Source organism: Meriones unguiculatus, chromosome 8 (assembly GCF_030254825.1).
Source record: "Meriones unguiculatus strain TT.TT164.6M chromosome 8, Bangor_MerUng_6.1, whole genome shotgun sequence".
In the NCBI taxonomy this organism is placed as follows: Eukaryota; Metazoa; Chordata; class Mammalia; order Rodentia; family Muridae; genus Meriones; species Meriones unguiculatus.
Window position 1 is genome coordinate 119,365,748 of NC_083356.1, and position 21,492 is coordinate 119,387,239.

General features: G+C 40.2%; 1 protein-coding gene across 1 annotated transcript in view; it reads left to right on the plus strand.

Moving 5' to 3' along the window:
* The window catches only part of Ola1 (Obg like ATPase 1), a 112,903-nt gene that overhangs the window by 84,707 nt on the left and 6,704 nt on the right, over positions 1–21,492 (plus strand). The window contains exon 8 of the mRNA XM_021654851.2: positions 21,026–21,166. Coding sequence (XP_021510526.1) covers positions 21,026–21,166 — 141 coding nt within the window. The remainder of the gene's footprint in view (positions 1–21,025; positions 21,167–21,492) is intronic.

A 21,492-nucleotide genomic window follows, 5' to 3' on the forward strand; every position in this document is an offset into this window, starting at 1 on the left:
GTTTTTTGGTTTGGGGATATTTTTTTTTTTGTTTTTGGTTTTTGGAGATTTGTGTATTTAAAGGCAGAACAGGAATTTTTAAATGTTCATGTTTGTTTTTAATCTTAGAAAATATTTTTTGTTTGTGTTTAATGCTAGCAAATAACCTTGAAAATAGTATTTTTATTTTTCTTCTCCAGCAATATTGGAAAGCCTTCAAACAACCCAAATAAATGCCATTTTTAAACCAACCCCCCAAAGCCTCAAGTCGCTACTTAATGTTTCATTTAAAAATATTGTCTGCTTTTATTCACATACTTTTCTTATTTTAATACAGCTCCTTGAGGCTGGCCAGTCTTTTATTCTTACCAGTCACTGTTTTCTCTTAAAACATCCTCTCAGGAGAGGACACTGTGCCACACTAGGGTAAGCGTACCTAGTAGTGAGGTACACGATGACTCCACAGACACTCTGTCCTCACCAAGCGGCATGGGTCTCCTCTTCACCTCTCCACGTGCAGTTAGCCCAAGATGCCGAAAGAACAAACTTTGAAATGTGTATTTCTGCAGTCTGACACAATTATTCTAGACCATTTAAAATTAAGTAATTAGCATTCCTATTTCATAATCTAATCAAGAATGTAACATTCTCTCAGCTGATGCTACAAAAATGTGATTAAGGATCAGAATGATTTAGAATCCATTGCAAATAGGAAAATAAAATTATACTTGGGGAGTTTTAAGTTCTCAGCCTTTGTTTCAGGTTTGAGAAAGAAGTGAGGCATACTGTATGTGACAGTTGTGCTTTGTGGTACTCTTTAAGTTTATAATATTAATTTGGGGGGTTAGGATGTTCTTGATACTTTGAAATCTGAAACATCTATTTGTATTGGAGAAACTTTTCTCCAAGTATAACACTTCCCCACGTTACCTATGGCATTTAACTCTCTAGGCCACTACAGAGCACAAAATATTTGCTCAACTGGTAAATTGAACTGTAAGTCCCACTGTGGGAAATTGCTTTGCTGTGCACCAAACAGCAGTTATCTTAGTAATTGTACCCGAATTCTTTGTGGCTAATAGAGCGTGGATGTCCATTTTAAAAGCAGAAAATTATTTGTCTTAAATGCTTTTAATTGTGAAGCACCTAAGTAAAGTGAGAATCAGCACACTATAATGAGGCATTAAACTGCTTTATTTTTAATTGTTTGTACAGAAAAGTAAAATTCTTTTCCCTTTTAGTGTAAAGCTGTGTATGTCCGGCATTTCACATTCTAAACGGGAGCTCCCAACAAGGAGCTTATCAGAGCAAATTGTCTAGTCCACCCCCTTCCTCACTCAAAACCTAATGACCCTTTATCATCATGGTTTAGATTGCTGGACACAGATGTGAGAAAATACAAGTAATCTACAGGTAACTACAGTAGCTGCACTGATGCTCTCGGAGAACTGACTGCTGGGAAGATAAAGAGCTTCCCACAGAGCCCGCGACTTTCTGGCAGCAGAGCACATCATGAGCTCATACATGAAGTTTTATTTGCTGAAGACTCACAATAAGATGCATTAGAACATTCAGCAGGGACTCTTCTTAGATGAGCAGAGACATTCTGGAGGGTTATTAGTTGATGCACCAGTGCATAGCATCACTCTAAAAAAAGTTCAACGATATTAATTCTTTCTGCGGACAAGAAGGATTACGGCACAATGCAGCACTCAAGTTGAATTCTTTTCTCCATATTTATATAATCTACTCAGACTCTAATCACTTTCTCTGCACAGAAGCCTGAGCTTCTTACTGAGGAGTAGTTTGTTTCTGGTTTTTAATACGAAAGTAGAACAGCAATTTTTCAGACGTTAGCATAAATTACATTGAGAGGACTTGCTTGTGGCCAGGTGTTCTGCTTTTGTTAGCTGCTTAGATTGTGATCAGTGAGGTAAACTCATTTTTCTGTTTGCATGCAATTGAGTAATTTACCGTGGGAAGGACTGTCGGTCTTTGATAAGGTGCTGCACCTGTAGCTGAAGTTTTATAATTACTACTTTGTTATTTGAAATGATCATAGCTTCATATTGCCTTAAGAAACTACAATGCAAAATGTATCTAATCTTTTTGCGTATGAGATGTTTGTTTTTAGTGTAATGAATTTGGTGTGAGTCTACTAGATTGAGGTGAGTCAACATGAATTAGACTGCTTGAACTCCAGGTGTGGTTTCTTTTAAAAAAAAATAATAATAATTTGCTCATCAGTCTTCTGAAAGCTAACTGACTCTGTTTCAAAGCTGTAACTCCTAGAGTCAGGCTGTTCACGTTGCATGCATATGTCAGGATGAGTTATATTCTTCAGATCATTTGTAGAAATTACAATGTGTTAGTAATTGAAAGATAATATTCAGCAACTAGCGTTGGTTAAGCGGTTTACAGCCAACAAAAAGAGGTCGTGAGGTGCTGAGTGGGGTCTTGTGCAATTGTGTGCTAAATCCCCAGCTACAGGTTACTTCTTACGGAGAATAGTGAAATGCAAGGAATTTAGAGAAGACGCTGGTTAACTTATTTGGGCTTGGCTCCTACTCATTTTTCTTTGGAAAGTTATGACATGCTGTCACACAAACGGAGTCCCAGAGTTACCCCTTATGCCCATGAACTTCAAGGATTAATTTAATATTTGCCTTCTAGTATAGAATGACCGGTAAGCAAAGTAAATTTTGAACCAGAAAATAGAAGAGACAAATTATCTGTACGTATTGTTGGTCATTAAAATCCCTGTTATTCTGCTGATAGCAATTGGTGTCACTCCTTCTGGAGATTTTTATCAGTAGTTTTTAGTTTATCTTTCTATATCTGGAATATTCATGATGTATGGAATAGATTAACATAGAATACAGAACATGAAGAATTGTTTGAGGCGGTATTATGCATTAATTCTGTTTTTAGTTTGCTATAAGATCTAAAGAAAAAAACGATATTTGTTTCCATTTAGCAGCAAATAGGAAACACAGAACTCACAATTGTACAAAGTACATTTCTTACCCACTCCGTGTTTAAAAGGAAAGAGACCAGAGGAGCATGTGCGGCATGAGATTGTTTTGCATTTTTGTTTTTACATCACCAGATTAAGTATAATGAAACCCATCTGCAAACTGTAGAGCTGCTCATTGCTTTTCCTTTCTTCAAGGACTGTGTGTTCTATGATTTTTTTTCCTCTGCTTTCTTCTACAGTTTTTTTTTAATTTCAACAAGATATACATAAAATTAAAAACCTTGTCTGTTATAAAGTTTTGTTTGAGCTTTTTAAACTGAGTGATTAGCAGAAATAATGACCCTGTCAGCCTTAATCACATTAAAATGTGGTTAACATCATTTAATTTTTTCCACTTAATATGCAAAAATTTCCAGTAGATTTGCAGTGAAGGCCATTGAAATTCCATTAGAACAAGAATAAAAATTTCAGGCATCATTTATTCAGAGAAGAAATAAAGGTCTCGATCGCGAACTGCTGAATCCTTCTATTAGAGACACTATGAATCATTACATTGGCTGCACCTTCCATTTTGATAGACCTGTGTCTGGTGTCTCAAAGGATTCGAAGTCGTGTTTTCTCACATTCCATAAGGAAAAATCAACTAGAATTGCCTGTTTATTTTGAAAACGTCTGAAAGGTTACTGAACAGTTGATTTTCATGCTGCTCCAACCTGCTTAAATTTTAAGTAGAAAGTTATATCTACTCTAAGTTCAAGATAACAAAAATTCTTTTTAGGCATAGAACAGACGGCAAGGGCAACCCATAAAATGTTTGGGTTCTGTTTTCAAGTTCTGTTGGTGTATGTTGAAAATGACCAGACGACAGCAGCTCTTGCTCCAAAGTTTCTGGCTTACCACTCTTCAAGCTTCAGGGGTACATTGGGCTGCCTTGAAAACAATGGAAGAGTACCCTATTGTTTGTAGAAGTATTTATTTACCCTTTGGTTGTGTTTTCTATTTCATTGTTAGGTTGTGTTTATAGAATAAAAGAAGAAAAGCCTAATTTTACTTTAAGCAATGCCTACGACTTTTAAGTTTTATTTGGCATGTTTAATTTGCCAGTATCCTACATTTTACATTGTTTTCCCACTGTTGGAAAACAAACAAACTTGCCATATATGCACTATAAGTGGAAATGACTTTCCGGAGCCAGTCCTGTTGCTCAGCAATTAAGTGGTGATATAATGCTGCACTTCTTATTATTTTTATTTTGGCTCTGACCCATTTGAATCTATCAACCTAATTACGCTCGTGTACTTTGTAGTAGGAAACACCACTGGAAAACTCAGGGGAAATAGTCTGAGCAGGTGTTGCCCATGGTTTCTCTTGGCCTGCTTCTGTGTCTGCGGAAGTCTCAGAGCATTTACCTGCCTGCGTTAGCACTACCACATCCTCCCACCAACGCTGCTTCCCAGTGCCCCTCAAAAGAGGAGCGCCCTGTCTATCATGGTAGTGTGTGTGTGTGTGTGTGTGTGTGTGTGTGTGTGTGTGTGGAACCTTTAGCACAGCAATATGATCTTGCTTAGTTGTCCCATTTCTCTCTCCACGAATAGGAGGAGATCGCTTGTTTGTTTTATATTTCCAGTGCGTGGCAATGGACTCGGTAAATAATGAATGACTGGAAATCTGTTGGTTTTTTGTTTAAGTGTTGGTTTTGAGACAAGGTCTTGTTGTTTAACCTGGGCTGGAATTCACTGTGTATACCCACGCACCTCTCCTCTCCTCTGCCCCAACTGCTAGAATCAACACGCCCGGCCAAACTTCATTGCTTGTTTTTTACTTCCTTTATTTCAACCATTTTTTTAAAGTAGTATTTTGTTTGCTGTTTGAGGATTTCATACAGTGGATTTTGGTCATATTCCCATCTGTTCCCCAAATCCCCCCAAATTCTCCTTCACCTTCCTGACCACCTCACATCGTATTCTCTTGCCCTCTTCCCTGCCTCTCACCCCAGGAAAGAAACCCACTAAGTCTGTGTATTGGCCAAATATTCCCAGATGTGAGGCCTGCCCTGGAGTGTGTTAGGACAGGGGTTACTCCGTTAAGGACACCCCGCTTGCCCTCTCTCAGGCAGTGGTCAAATGCCAATAGCTCCTCAGCTAGGGTGAGGCGTCATGCTCTCCTCTTCTCCTCTTGGCCAGGATGTTTGTGTGTCTTGAGCTTGTGTAGGTCTTGTGCATGCTGTCAGAATCTGAGCTCACATGTGCTTCTGCCCTGCTGTGTCTGGAAACACACCTCTTCTGGCTCTTTGCCATCTTTTGCATAGGTCCCTGAGCCTTGATGTAGACATCTCATCAACACTCACTTTCAGTCTCCAGCAATAAAGCATCTAGATGATTGGAGCTAATCTGTTCTGCCCAGATAGATCTATGGCATAGAACACAGGTGAGAGTCTGTCCTTAGGGTCACCGCACATTCGCTCTAGTGAGTCAGAGAGTAGACCTTTTCAGCTTTGAGAACCACATGGTCTCTGGTGCAGCTTCTCAACCTCATCATTGTGAAGTTAAAGCAGTAATAGACAGTGTGTAGCCAAGCGAGCATACCGTTGTTCCAAAAATGTCATCTATAGGTCCTGAAATTTAAATGAAGATCATGTAATTTTACTGGCATAAATTGTTGTTTTCTTTAAGAAGCCATTTAATAACATGGAAAGAAAAAAAAATCTCAATGATTTGCTAGTTCTAAGTTACACATAGCCATAACTAGCCTCTCTATAACACATGGGATGGTGTAACTCCATTCATCTACTGACATGGCTCTGTCTGAATCATCACTTTTTCCTTCTTCAGTAGATATTTTCATGAAACGTATAACCATGATCTTAATTTTTCAGTTTTTTGGAACAATTTGCTTTAATCTCCCTTGTCTTTTACACTATAGCCCATTTCTCCTCCCTCTTTGGAAATATTGTGTATGAAGTTGGCCTTCCCTGTTTGTAAGTTTTACACCCATGAATTAGATAAAATAGATTTTTAAAAATCTTACTTTTAAAGCTGGACATTGGTGGCACAGGCCTTTAATCTCAGCACTCAGGAGAGGGCCAGAGGCAGGTGGACCTTTGTGAGTTCTAGGCCAGCCTGATCTAGATCTAAACTGTGAAGATAAGAAGCTATCAGCCCTTCTCTTTCAAATCAATGTCATCATATAGCTGTATATTTTTATTATTACTGTACAGTTTCCCTATTTAAATGAATGTGAGTGTGGAAAGCATATCTTGATTAAAATTTCTTGTGTGACTCTTATCTGGGTTGGGGGTTGGGGGAGCTTTACAGTGGATGAAGGCGTACTTCTGATACTTCTTTCTCAGAATAAATCAAACTCAGTAACTTCAGGGCATTTTGTTCTACTTGGCTTTGAGGGCAGTGAGAACAGTCACTATTGTTACAAACAAATAACAGCACAGTCACCTTTAAAAGTGGGCAGCTTCTTTCAAATTAAGAAACTGATCCTGTAACTCAACTTTGCACTTTCAGTGTGTACTCAAAGGAAATAATGTTTCTGTTATACAAGACTGACACCAGCAACGTCATTGTAGTATCCCCAAATTGGAAACAGCACATGTACTTGTCAGTAGTAAAATGGGTAAATAAATTACGGGATCTTAGCTGGGCTGTGGTGGCACACGCCTTTCACCCCAGCACTCAGGAGGCGGTAGCAGATGGATCTCTCAGGGTTCAAGGCCAGCCTGACTACAGAGCTAATTCTAGGCCACCCAGGCCTGTACAGAGAAGCCCTGTCTAGAAAAACAAAAAAATAATTACAGGATTTTTTTTCATATTAAAAACAAAACAAAACATTGACTTACTTATTGTTTGTTTATGTGAAAGGGCAGTTTGTGTGTGGGTTGGAGGACAACTTGCAGGAGGTTTTTCTCCTGTCACGTGTGGGTTCTGGGAATCGAACTCAGCTTCAGGCTTGGTGGCAAGATGGTACTTACAGAACCATCTTGCTGGCCGAAATTTTGGACTCTTTGTATTTTGTGTGTCATACAGCTCACCAATAACATACACAGAGCAGCATAGAGGGTGGTGGGGATTGACTGCAGAAAGGATAAGAGAACTTACTAGAGAGATAAAATGTCTGTGTAATTTTTTATGGGACAGTTATGTGTACGTATATGTACCAGATCCATCAAACTGAACACCTAGGACATTTGCATTTTAAATCTTTGTTAATTCTACCTCAATTTAAAATAATTTTAAAAAGAAATGTTTCTGTCAAGTGTGTGTAAATACACAGTCATGCGTGGCATAGCAATGGTGACATTGTGGGAAAAGTGTAGCTAGGCAATTTCACTGCATGCAAACACAGACTAGTTTTACAGTGTGAAGCATCTATGATGTCACTAGGCAATACAATCCTATGGGCAGGCAGATAAGCTCCGAGAAGAGAAGATTCTGCCTTTGTCTGGCGTGATGTCTGACACATAGTATTAACAGTAAGTGACAGTGTGACTGAATATTCTGTGTATCAGGAATGTTCTCTAGTACTGTTTATGGTTGCTGTGTTGTAGTACAGAAAGGTACTATATCCAAATCTTCCAGTGGTTTTCTTTTCTACTTTTCCCCTTTTAAAAAGAAATAAGGTATACTGAGTAACGTCATGCAGCCATTCAAGAAAATGTATTGGCCTTAACCACATGTAATACTGTGGACTGTTGCTCTTTTCGGCTTTACCAATTAGACACGCAACATTCCGTGACATTCATTCATTATTATTTATTGGATCACAATGTAGAGATGGTACATTTAATGACAATAAGATGAATTATTAGAAGATGGAAACCTGTTCTATTCCTCCACTGGGGAGAAAAAAATTTTAAAATTGATTTAAGTTAATTGCATAGCATTTCTCATTTCTTATTATTATTGTGCTATAATTTTGAACAGAAATATTCCATAAATATAAAACACTCAATATTCATTTATTTATAGTATGTCTTAATACAGCTTTTTCGGCAGTTGTTTTTCAGTTGAATTAGTAAGAGACAGTGTGACAGGGTAGTTGTGTTAGCTAGTTTTGTGTCAACTCTCCACAAACTAGAGTCATTTGGAAAGAGGAAAGTTGAGAAAATGTCCCCACCAGACTGGCCTGTAGGCAGACTTGTGGTGCATTTTCTTGTAGGAGGAATCATATCACCATGGGTGCTATATGAAAACAGTCTGAACAAGCTATGGAGAGCAAGCCAGTAAGCAGCATTCCTCCGTGGCCTGTGCTTCAGTTCCTGCCTCTAGCTTGCTACCTGGAGTGTGTGCCCTGATTTTTTTAGGTGGTGGAACTATGAGGTGAAACTATAAGAGCTGCCTTAGCTGGGGTGTCTCTTCACAGCTGCAGAACAGTAGCAGTCACACCTGGCCTTCTTCCTTCCTCTTCCCCCACAGTCTGCCCTTCTGCTTCTGTGTCACGTGAGTTCTAGTGCCCTCTTCTCCTCTTCCCCCTCTTGTGAGATATCCTCCTCCCCTCTCCTGGTGCCCATTCTACTCTCCCACACATTCACACTTGAATATACATGTAAATTTAAGTCTAGATCCCACACAATTCGAGGAATCATACAGTATTTGTCTTTCTAAGTCTTGCTTATTTTATGTAATCCCCTTCATCTGTTTTCCCACTAGAAAAAATCATCATTGCATTATGTACCACATTTTCTTGTTTAAGACATCAAAGCTCTCTCCATTTTTTAGCCACTATGAACGGCGCTGAATAAACATGGATACTTAAGTATCTCTGTGGTGTCAGTTTAGAGTTCTTCAGCACACCTGGGTCATGAGATCTGTTCTCCTTGTTGACTTTCATAGTGGCTGCAAAGATTTACATTCCTATCAACAGCGTGTAAAGGTACTCCTTTCCTCCATCATCACCAACAGTTACTGTTTGTTTCTTTGGTATTAGCCATTTGGTCTGGATTGAGATGAAATCTCAAAACACTTTAAGTTTATACTCCCTAGTGTGTACTTTTGAAAGTGTTTACTAGCTATTTGCTCTTCTTTTGAGAACTCTTTGATTCATTCCCCATTTTTAGTTGAATTTTGCTGATTAATATTTTTAGATTTTGTATGTGCCGGGGTGGGTGGAAGATGGAGAGAGAGACCTCACTATATATCCCTGGCTGAATCAGAACTCACCATTTAGACGAGGCTGTCCTCAAACTCACAGAGATCTGCCTCCTTCTGCCTCTCAAGTTCCGGCATTAAAGGTGTGTGCCACTACTCTGGGCCTAGTGTGAGTTCTTTATAGATTCTAGATATTAATTCCCTGTCAGATGGATAGTTGGCAAAGATGGTTTTTTGTTTGGTTGGTTTGGTTTTGCCTATTCTGTAGGCTGTCTCTTTGCCCTTAGGATTGTTTCCTTTGCTATGCAGGAGCTTTTTAACTTCACGCAATCCCGTGTGCCTGTTGGGATTAAGTCCTATATTAGAGTTATTTTCAGAAAGGAAAGAACTCATAGTTTTTCTGGCAGTTCTTTTTTTCCTAGCACAGTTTCAAGTCTTACATTGAGGCCCTTCCTCCGTCTTTTTAAATTACTTATTTGGCTCATGTGTACAAGTGTTTGGCCCGCCTGTAGATAGATGCACCATGTGTGGTACCCACAGAGATCAGGGAGGGCAGTGAATCCCCTGGAGTGGAGTAACACGGACAGTTACTGAGCTGGGAACCAAACTTAGTCCTCTACTAGAAAAACAAATATTCTTATATTCTGAGTCATCTCTCAGAAGCTGGGGTTCGTGATGGGGTGGGGAGAGTGGGGTTGAGAAGAGCCAGAAGTCAGCCTCAGGTGTCGGGGGCTAACCAGTGGAACCGTGCTTGCTGGTTAGGCCAGGCTGATTGGCCAATAAGCCCTGGGATCCATCTGTCTCTCACTCAGCACGAGGTCACAAGGGTGCCCCTTCACACCTGGATTTTTAAGTAGGTACCGGAGATGAAACACAGGTGCTCATGTTTGGGCCTCAGGTAGCCTGCCAACTGAGCCTTCTCCCCAGCCTCCTTTGATCCATTTTTAATTCATTTTTTTGGGTACAGGGTGAGACAGATCTGTTTTCATTCTTGTACCTGTGGACATCAGTTTTTTCATCAGTTTGCTGATGAGACTTGTTTCCAGTGTATGTTTCTGACTCCTTTGTTCACAGTAAGGCAGCTGTATCTAGTGGTTCCTTTCTTTCCTTTTTTCCATTGGACTACAGGCCTTTATGCCTGTTTCTGTTACCGTGAAATGACCTATGCCTATAGCATTGCTCTTTTTTTGCCTGCAATTATTTGGGGTATTTGGGATCCTTTGTGCTTTCATATGTATTTTTTTCCCTAGTAATTGGAATTTTGATGGTAATTGTGTTTAATCAGCTTTTAGTAATATAACCTTTTAATTTTTTTTATAGTATTCTGCCAACTCATGAGCACAGGAGGTCTTTGCACATTCTAGTACCTTCTTCAGCATCTGAAAGTTTCATGATAGAGGAGCTTCCATATTGTTGGTTAGGTTTATTCCTGTGCTTTTTGTTTTGTTTTGAAACCTGAGTGGGCTTTTTTTTTTTTTCCTGGTTTACTTTTTTAAAAGTTCATTATTGGTATATGTAGAAAGGCTACTACTTTTCTTTTTATGATTTTGGTTTTTTGAGACAAGGTCTCATGTAGCTCAAACTAACCTCAAGCCCATTACGTAGCTGAAGATGGCGTAACTCCCAAGTGCTATGACAGCACACTTGACCTGCATACTTTAAGGAATAGCTAAATCCTCCGTTTGTCTATGGAGTAAGAAAGATGCCTTTGAAGTTGGTAATGCCGTTCCTGTAGAGACCAGATCATCTTTCAGAAGATTGTGTCATGGCTGCACGGTGTGATAGGGAAAAGGCCAGAAAGTGGGTTGGTTACTTGCTTGTTTTAGGACAGTTCATTTCTCATCTAACATGGCCTTGCTTAACTTTGAAGTTATTTATACAATAATGAGAGGGATTTTGTGTCCCTTTCAGAGTACTTTCAGGGTTTTGGGGCTTTTATCTTAAAGATGTATGTGACTTTGCGTGTGTGTGTGTGTGTGTGTGTGTGTGTGTGTGTGTGTGTGTGTGTGTGTGTATCTACCCAGTTGAATATACCAGTGCATTCACCATGGAAGTCAGAGGGAAATGTACCCTTCTCTGTTGCTCTTCTGCCTTATTCCCTTGTGAGAGGCTCTCTCACTGACCCTGGAGCTCACTGGTTTTTTTTTCTTCACACACACACACACACACACACACACACACACACACACACACACACACACACAGGGCTAGTGTTAAAAGTGCATACACATGGCTGTTTTCACGGGTGCTAGGGATCCAAACTCCGGTCCTCTGCTGGAACAGAGAGTATGTCCATCAGCAGAGCCATCTCCCTCCCTAGTTTTTCATTCTTTAAAAGAATAAAAAGTTCAATTTAAAGTCACTATTTTGATTATTTATTATGAAATTTTGCTATTTCAAGGAACAGGTATAATAAAATGAAAAAAGGTATTTTTTTATTTCCTTGAAATGTTCATACCAAAAGTCTTTTAAATCAAGATTTTTTTCTCTTTTTTTCTTTGTTGTTATTATTTATTATAATTTATTCACTTTGTATTTTGGCTATGGCCCCCTCCCTCATCTCCTCCCGGTCCCACCCTCCCTCCCTCCCTCTTCTCCTCCCGTGCCCCTCCCCTAGTCCACTGATAGGAGAGATCCTCCTCCCCTTCTATCTGACCCTAGCCTATCAGGTCTCATCAGGACTGTCTGGATCCTCTTTCTCTGTGGCCTACTTAGGCCACTTCGCCAGGGGAAGGTGATCAAAGAGCCAGCCACTGAGTCTATGTCAAAGACAGCCCCTGCTCCCCTTACTAGGGAACCCACATGGAGACTGAGCTGCCTATGGGCTACATCTGCGCAGGGGGTCTAGTCCCAACATTTATTGAACCTCTCCTTATGATAGGCACTTTTCTAGGTGGTATTGGAGATGATTGATAAAATATTCAAAAATTTCTTGGCTCTAATAATGGGACAAGTGGATGCAACAATGTTGGGTAGAGGAGTAAATTGTCCAGGGCACAACAGGCGTGCTGTAAGAAGTCAAGGCGTGGGAGCAGAGAGTGACAGAAAAGGGAAGGGATGCTGGAAAGTACGCTTGAGCAGAAATGGGAATGAAGATGTCGGTGTGGTTCCTTTGTATGCCAGGCACATGCCCGGCACAACAGTTTTCCATCTGAAGAAGGTCATTCATCGGTGAACTTTAGAATGGTTGAAAACAGCAGAGTTCTGTCTTCAAATGAAATCTTATTCAGACGTCCAAAGTAAAAAGTCAAGCAGCTCTGATTGAAGTACAAGAGCGGGGTGTCCCAAACCTCAGGGACCTTCCACCATTGCTCTCTCTCCTTTTCTCCTCCTAGCACCTATTTTCAGGAAACTCAGCATAGGTTAACAGTTGCCAATCTAGACCATTTTGTAGATGAATGAACTAAAATCTTAAATAGCCATCTGGAGTCACTCAACTATTTAGCAGTTGAGTAGCCCCTAATCAAAATGCGTGGGGCCCAGAATCTCAAAGTGTTGTAGATTTTAGAGTTTTTCAGATTTGTTATATTTGTACACATTTTGTACAAACTGATTAAATATCCGTAATTCAAAATCTGACATGCTTGTCATCCTGAAACTCTCTGAGCATCATGGAACTCAAAAAGTTTGGGTATCAGAGCCTGATATGGATAACTCAGCCAGAGATATCCATAAGAGCATTTGAGCATCCAGTGTGTGCCAGGGGTTGTGCTTAGGGATGCTCTTTGGAAGTGGCAAGGAACGAAGACTCACTCGCAATCTTAAGTTTTTTTTCTAACCTGGCCTGACATACATGTCTGTGATCTCAGCTACTCAGGAGACCAAGGCGGGGAAAGTTCAAGACTGTCTGGGCAACTTAATAAGACCGTGTCTCAGAAAGGAAGGAAGGAAGGGAAAGAGGAAGGGTTGTGAATGTAACTCTGTGGTAAATTGCATATTTACTTAGTGCAATGAGACCTCGCATTCAGTTCCTACTCCAGTGTGGGGTATCTGAAGCCAGGTGTGGTGGCATACACCTGCAATCCCAGCACTCGGGAGGGGAGGATCACAAGTTTGACACCAACATGAGCCGACTAGCGAGACCCAAGCCCCCGCTTCAACTATTTTCCTATAGTGGGAGACAAGAAAGGGGCAAATTAAGCAGTTTACAATACAGGTAGAAGGGTGTGCTAGCTCTCACCCATATGGAACTTTGTAGAAAGGAGGAATAGGTCTTGGAACACATTGCCGTTACCCTGTTGAAGAGGTACGATGGTCGCTTAAATGAGGGTAGCTCCCGAGGAAGCAGCAGTGTCAGGGTGCTGCCCAGCACACGTAACAAGGACTGACCTGAGAGGGTTGATTCAGAGTTTCTGTGCTGTCCTCAAGACCCAGCATCAAGCCCCCTTCACACAGTAGCTGCTCGTGTACCACTGCTGTGATGTAAGCCATGGCCCCAGAGACCTCATTCCTGTTTTCAAGATCCTCGTGAAGATTTTGAATCCTTGTCCTGAAGCTCCCCGGTAGGCTTCCTGAGGCCATTGTGTGTCTGTGAGGAAATCAGGGCTCTGATTAGCTCAAGCTGAGTTGAATTTACCCTGATATTTGCTTTCTGTTTGCTTACTAACTGCAGGGAACTGGGTGTGTGCACATGTGTGCACATGCGCAAATGCCCTTGGAAGGCAGTGGTTTGGGATCCCCTGGAGCTAGTGTTACAGATGGTTGTGAACCCTGTGACGTGGGTGCTGAGAGCCACACTCCAGCTCTGTGGAACAGTAGCAAGACCACAGAAGACGTCTCTTTGGGCTAGAGATGTCTAGCCCAAAGAGCTTTTTTTGTTTGTTTTGTTAAAGATTTATTCATACAGAATTCTGCCTGCTTGTGTGCCTGCAGGCCAGAAGAGGGCACCAGATCTCATTATAGATGGTTATGAGCCACCATGTGGTTGCTGGGAATTGAACTCAGGACCTTTAGAAGAACAGCTAGTGCTCTTAACCTCTGAGCCGTCTCTTTCACCTGAACAGCTACTACTACTACTACTACTAATAATAATAATAACAATAATTATAATATTTCTTGTTCTTTTTCTTCTTTTTGATGTAGCCTTTTTGCTAAACAGAGAAACTATTTTCAGACATTGGTTACAAGACCACAGAGGTTTTCAGTTTGTTGAGGGATAGCTGGATCCTGGGGTCATGGTGAACCCAAAGGCTTAGGATAAGGATATCCCCAATTTTTCTGCTGTGGTATTACAGCTACCCACCATACTCATCCTAACACCTTTCATTTATTTGAGTTTTCTGAGAGCCTTCCAGTTGTTAGTAGAATAAAAAAGCCTATTATCCTTGAAAGGGGCATCAAAATGGGATTTTATTGCTGCAAAATTAACACCCATTTCTCTAAAATTTGTTGATTTTCATCAACACACACAAGTACACACACAACCTTAAGGTGACTGAAGTAATTTGAACTAAGACAGTGGTTCTATGAGGTCTTAGGAAACAGTTTGTAGCAATATTCTTTATATCACCAAACGAAATTGCTTTGGCTGAAATCGCTCCTAATTTTGGGTCCTACGCTGGACCCAAAAGCTAGTATACTACAGACATTTTTCCAGATATTGGGGCTCATGGGAGATGAAAGGCATAATTGTATCTTAACACAGTACAGGCTGCTGACCATAGCTGTGCATCTGAATTAGGTCATCTTTTCAGCTGTGAATCTGACACTTGCTTGACATGGCATGGAGTTCAGACAGAACCTTCTTCTTAGACTTCCTGAAGTTCCGGTGACTTTTTGTTTTGGTTTTGAACCCAGGAGACATGTCTTGAGGAGCTCACTGCCAGCCTTGTGCTGGGGGGGGGGGGCTGCCCTTCTGTGGGTCTGTCACATCATCTCATACATTGCATTCAATGCTCCGGTTTTCAGAGTCCTCACGTTCAGTGCTACTGAAAATGTAGCATGTGCACAAATGACCTGGGGGGTTAGAATGCAAGCTCTGCCTTCCCATCATGGCTCTCCAGTGACAGGCCTGGAGTGTCACAATAGTCCTTGTTCTGCTGACAGCCCTGTGAGGTCGGGGCACAGCACCGAAACTTCTGAGACAACATGAGGCTTTTTTTTAAGAAGACTTGAGTTTTCAGACACTATGCAGATTTCTAGTCAAAGCTAAAATTTACCTTCTTGGTTCTTCTTTTTTTCTTCCACTCTCTTTTTAAACTACAGACTTGCCGTTTTTTGTTTGGTTTTGTTTTGGGTGGGTTTTTTGGTTTTGTTTTGTTTGTTTTGAGACATGGTTTCTCTCTATAGCCTTGGCTGACCTGGAGCTCACTTTGTAGACAAGGCTGGCCTCCACCTACCTCTACCTCCTGAGCACTGGGATTAAAGGCATGCACCATCACCTCCCAGCGATTTTTTTTTTTTTCAATACTAAGGACCAAACCCACACAAGCTAGGCAAGCATCCTACCACAAAGATATGTATTTTCCCTTTGAGACAAGCCTTTAGCCTGTTGCCTGTCTTGGCCCTGAACTTAACAGTCCCCTGCCTCAGCCTGCTGAGTATCTTGGATTGCAGACCTGTGCCAGCAGGCCCAGTTACACATTTCCTTGGTAGCTTCCAGTCAGAGAATGCTTACCAATAAAGATGTACTTTAGTAATTTTACTTAAGATAGGAAGTATGGAAAAGTTAATATCTGAATTTCTAGAGCTAACTCTTTGACTTTAAAAAGTCATCTGTTGTCATAAATGCATAACATATTTCAAGTACATACTGCTTTTGGTACAAATTTTATTTCGGGGCCAGCATTAGTTGTTGTCATTTGTTTAAAAAACAATCTTTAGGCTAGGCTTGGTGGCGCACGCCTGTAATCCCAGCACTCAGGGAGGCAGAGGCAGGCAGATCTCTGTGAGTTTGAGGCTAGCCTGGTCTACAAAGGGATTCCAGGACAGTCACAGAGAAAGCCTGTCACAAAAAAAACCAAAATAATAATAATAATAATAATAATAATAATAATTTTATCTTTCATTAATGCCCTTGTTTTTTTCTCGTTTTAAAACACCAGTAAGCCAGCCTTCATTTGCAGTAGTCCTATCTGGGAAATGGAAAAAAGGACAGTCTTGTCTTGAAGGTGTGCTTTGGGACTCTGAGATGTGCAGTAGGAGAGTAAAGCTGCAGAGGAGAGCTGAAGTGACCGCAGTGTTTACCAGTACCTGGGTCAGCTGCCCTTCACACTGCAGAGATGGATGCCCTGACTAGGTCCCGATGACACTGCCCGATGCGCTGTACGTCACTGCACTCTCCTTTTGTAAATGGCAGCATTTTCTGAGTATTGGCCTGTAGTTTTCACTCCATTTCTCGTCAGTATCAGGGTGTTATCTTTTTCTTAAATACGTGAGTTTATACACACACAAACTGCATGAGGCAAAGCTCTTCAGCCTTCCGAATGCTGCAGCAGCCATTTAATACAGTTCCTCAGGTTATGGTGAGCCCCAGCCAGAAAATGATTTTCACTGCTACTCTGAGTTCAAGAACAGCCAGGTCTACAAAGTGAGTCACAGAGAAACCCTGTCCAAGAAAGAAAAAAATAAATAAATAAAAATAAAAAGGAAGAGTAGAGGGCTAGAGAGATAGCTCAATGGTTAAGAGCACTGTTGTTCTTGCAGAGGACCTGGGTTTAGTTTCCCAGCACCCACAACCACTTCTAGGGATCCCATACCCTCTTGTCTTGTCTTGTCTTGTCACTCTCTTCTGACCTCTGCAGGCACCAGATGGTACACAAATGGTCTGTATGCATGCACACATACATAATACATACACTAGGCAAAACACTCACACACCTAACAATATGAGATAAATAAACCTTAAAAAAAATGACCCAGAGCTGGGACTTGCAAGGGGTCTTTTTTTAAAAGAATAAGAACTACATTGTAGATGAATCTCACCCCAGGGACTACCACATCCTCTCAGAAAATGACTTCTAGATGTAAAAAGTAATTTGGAAGAGTGTTTATGTCGAAAGGAACAAATAGTTTATCACACAACAATATCCCCCGCCTCCAAATGAAAACAGATAATGTAACGTAGTGGTGGAGTGCCTTCCTAACTGCACAAGGGCCTGGGTTCAGTGCCCAGCACCGCCAAAGCCAACCACTAATAAATAACAAAACTCATATTTAGGAAAGGAAGTACGAACAGTGTTAAAACCCAGGGGAGGGAATCAAATTTTGAAATCTGGATTTTCAACATAAAACTAAAAGGGAAAAATTATAAGATAGGAGATAAAAGGGAAAAATTATAAGATAGGAGATAAATTTTAGATGTTGAGACTTAATGCTCCTTTATTTCTGGACAGCTCACTCTGCTAGGAATTTGACAGATTGCAAACTGATGGTCTACCTCAAGGCCCCAACCTTGAAGGTCCAAAACTGCTTACTGTATAGTGGCTGCCAGGGAACAATACAGCTAACCACAGGGCTTTGTCATTCAAGATTTTGAAGAAATCAAACCATTTGGACTCCTTATCAGGAAGGTTCGATCCCTGGAAATAACGTGTGCATGTAAATTTATAGCACAAGTGCTAGGACAGCTTTTACAGCTGAACTCCGAAAGTCTTCTGACCTTACTGGAGCTTGCTTCTCTCTCTTCCCATTATATCTGGTGACATTCTGTAGCAGTGTCAGTATCACTGTTTTGGTCACTAGCAGTTGGATGGCTTTTTTTGAGACATTTTATTGTTTGGACGCTTTGACAGTGTGCTTGGAAATGTGTTTGAGTAGTGACAACCGAGCTCAACTTTGAATTTTCTGGGTCCATCAGGTGCCAGTAGCACACATTTTCTAGATGGCTGGCTATAGTTTGGGGCATGGATTGTAGCAAGAGAATAGATATCTCTTTCTGCAGAAGGTCCCTATGGGGTTCAAACTTGTGATCCTAACCTCATTATCACACTTTTAAAGCCATCAGACCTAATAGGCGTATTATGTGCATTTCCATGGGTAATCTTAAATTAAGTTAATTTTTTAATTACCCGAGTTATATTTCAAATACACCATTAAAAATCACTTTGGGACATTTCTCACTTTTGTTTGAAAGTGAAAGTCACAAAAGTAAAGCAGGCAGCCAAAGAACCTAAGTCACTTTTCATCTTCCCTGTGTTGTCTGTGACAGCGAAAGTCACCAAAGTGAAGCTGCCAGGAAAAGAGCCAAACTCACTTTAGGGAGAGTGTGACGGTGCCTTTTTCTTCAGTGAGGCTGTAGCAGGTCTGATGTCAGTCACTTTGGAGACCTTTAGACCCCAGTGCTCATTTACTGCTAAAATGTGCCCGCTCTGCTTCTGCATTATGAAGATCATCTGTCAACACTTTGAGATGTTCCCCTTTGTTATTGAGCGTGTGATGCTCTCCACTGTCAGGTTTTTTGCCAATTATAGTTAAGGTACAATGGTGTATTCACCAGATCAAAGTCTTACATTGGCGGGAGAGGAATGATTTGTAAGTCTTTATTCATCTGAATTGTACAATAGAACACCTGAGGAATGCAAATAATCCCTCTGAGGCTCTGCAGGAAAGACTGGGAAAATGACAGGGTAGAACTATTGTTATTCTGAATTGATGTTTTAGCCAAAGTAATTATTTCTTATCTTGTTTCCTAACAGTTTAGCTTTATTGGTTGTGTTGACCATACTTATGAGATAGATGTATAACATTTTCCGTTATACTAGCACATGGGTTTGTTTCTATTTCCCTTCCGATGAAGCTGTATTTGGTATGCTTTTTAAAATGACATACTTGACATATACTTGTATAATAAAAGTCAGTTACAAAGCCCTTGATGATAGCATTTTAATATAGAAATTTGAATATTTTATCTGTAAAGTAACTTAAAATACTATGATGTTACTTAGGCAAAAATGCCTATTTAATCTCTCTTTTGCTTTATTATATCCTTCATAATTTTGTTGTGTTGTTTTTCAAGACAGGATTTCTCAGTGTAGCTTTGGCTGTCCTGGACTCAATTTGTACACCAGGCTGGGCTTGAACACACAATGATCCACCTGCCTCTGCCTCCCAAGTGTTGGGATTAAAGGCATGTGCCACCATGCCTGGCTGTATTATATCCTTTATAATTTTCAGCAAGAAAATACCAAGTTTTTTTTATCATAATTTAAGACTATATACTCTTTCAAAATAAATCTTAGGTGTTAGTATACTTTTTAGAATGTAAATAAAAGCATACAAATATTATGATCAAAAGTCACTAATAACATTAAATATGAAATTAACTTTGTATGATAAACATGTGCAAACTGTTTTGTGAATTTTCATTTCTTTTTCTATCTGAATCCTGTGTAGCTGGTCTGCCTGCCTGCCTTCCTTCTTTCCTTCCTTTCTTCCTTCCTTCCTTCCTTCCTTCCTTCCTTCCTTCCTTCCTTTAAATTTCTTTTATTTTTTTGTTTTTTGGTTTTTCAAGACAGCATTTCTCTGTGTAGCCCTGGATGTCGCTCTCCAGGAACTCACTCTGTAGACCAGGCTAGCCTTGAATGCAGAGATCTTCCTGCCTCTGCCTCCAAAATGCTAGGATTAAGGCATGCACCACCATCATTGGGCTGCATTCTTAACTTTGTAATAACTATTTGAGTTCCTGCCATTTTGTTTAATATTTGAGTTTTGATAGATTTGGTCTTTAATTCTTCCTTTCCTTTGCCTTTAAAAGTAGCTTGTACACTGATTATTTAACAGCTTTCTCCTGCGGGATTATGCCATAATACCTATTAAACGTTAGTGGATACAGGAGGCTGGGGCAGTGGAGTGGCTCAGCAGTATAGTGCTCGTTGCCAAGGCTGATGGCCTGTGTTCAGCCCCTGAAGCCCACGTGGCAGGAGAGACCTGGCTCCTTTGAGTTGTCCCTGACTTCCATGGCTAGTGGGTGCGAGTCTGTGCGCACAAATAAAATAAAAGTAAAATACAGGGTGCTGCTAGGATGCGTAAGACCCAGTTACTTATATTACTCATCCAGATCTGTAACCAGCCTGGGTACAACCATAGACTCACAGGAGAATACGCCATGACTATCTGAGAGTGAGGAAGGTGTTACCTGTTCACTGTCTTTATTATGTCCCTAGGTTCTTTACAGTATAACGTGTTATTATTTCCATTTCTGCAAATGAGAAAACATTTACCTACCCAGGAATAAGGAACTATGAGTAGAACCTTTTGATTATATTTGCTACATTTATTTCACTCAAATTCTAATTACTGCTTTTCCAAAATACTCCCTTTAGAAGGAGAAAAACTGAATAGTCCTTTCTAGGCAACAGTTCAGTATGTTTCCTAACACATTTGGCTTTCCATAACTTTTGTGATTAAAGGGATTTATTTCCTCTGCATTTCTATTCATGACGAGATAAAAATTCGGGTGTATAAGAACAGCATGTCCCCAATTGACTGTATTATAAATCTGTATTTTGCATTTTTGTTGTTATTGCTGCTAATGTTAGCGGACACCTCTCTGGAAACCAGCAGCAACTGTTCTGTTCAGGAAGGGACTATCTCAGTCAGTAGGTGTCTGGGTGGGACAAGGTTGGTTCAGAGATATCTCAGAATTAGTTGGCATTTCTAAGTGATTCTTGTATAAGCAACTTTATGAGTTGCTTTTCTAAAACTTATTATGTAAAAGACATTAGCATTATAAAATAGTCTTATTCAGGTAGCAATACTAAACAAATTCAGCTTAACTTCTAAAAGTTGATATATGTGATACAGTTCCTGTAGCTAATATGCTAAAACAAAACTAGATTACAATAGAAAATTCCAGCGGATACCTGAAAAACATTGCTGCCTGCTAATGCCTTGACCTTGGAAAGCTATACACAAAAAGATGGCATCATAAAACCGTGCAGTTCTTATGAATATGTATGTGCTGCTTGATAATAATGAATGTGGCGCAGTCATGCACGCACTACAAGATAATGTTGTGCCCTTTTTTTGTCTACAGGTTGATAAAAATTAAAGAGTGGGTGGACAAGTATGACCCAGGCGCCTTGGTCATTCCTTTTAGTGGGGCCTTGGAACTCAAGTTGCAAGAATTGAGTGCTGAGGAGAGACAGAAGTATCTGGAAGCGAACATGACACAAAGGTTAATTAGCATTCATTTTCCCTACACTTTATTATCAACTATTTCCTTGCAGTAATTTAATTGCTTGCGCTGATAGAATAATAAATGACAGAGTAATTACCATTATAAAGAGGGAATCTTCTCCTTTCTTTACCATGAGACAGAGTGAAAAGATTTATTTTAAATTAAGTTTTTAACTGTCATCTGTCATCTCTGCACAGTGTTTTAATTATAACATAGGTATTAGTTATGTATATTTTTGAGGAGGGATGATCGCCAAAACTCTTTCGTCATGTTCAGTGGGGGAGGGGAAAGGGTGAATCACTTGCCATAATTTTTTTCTGAGT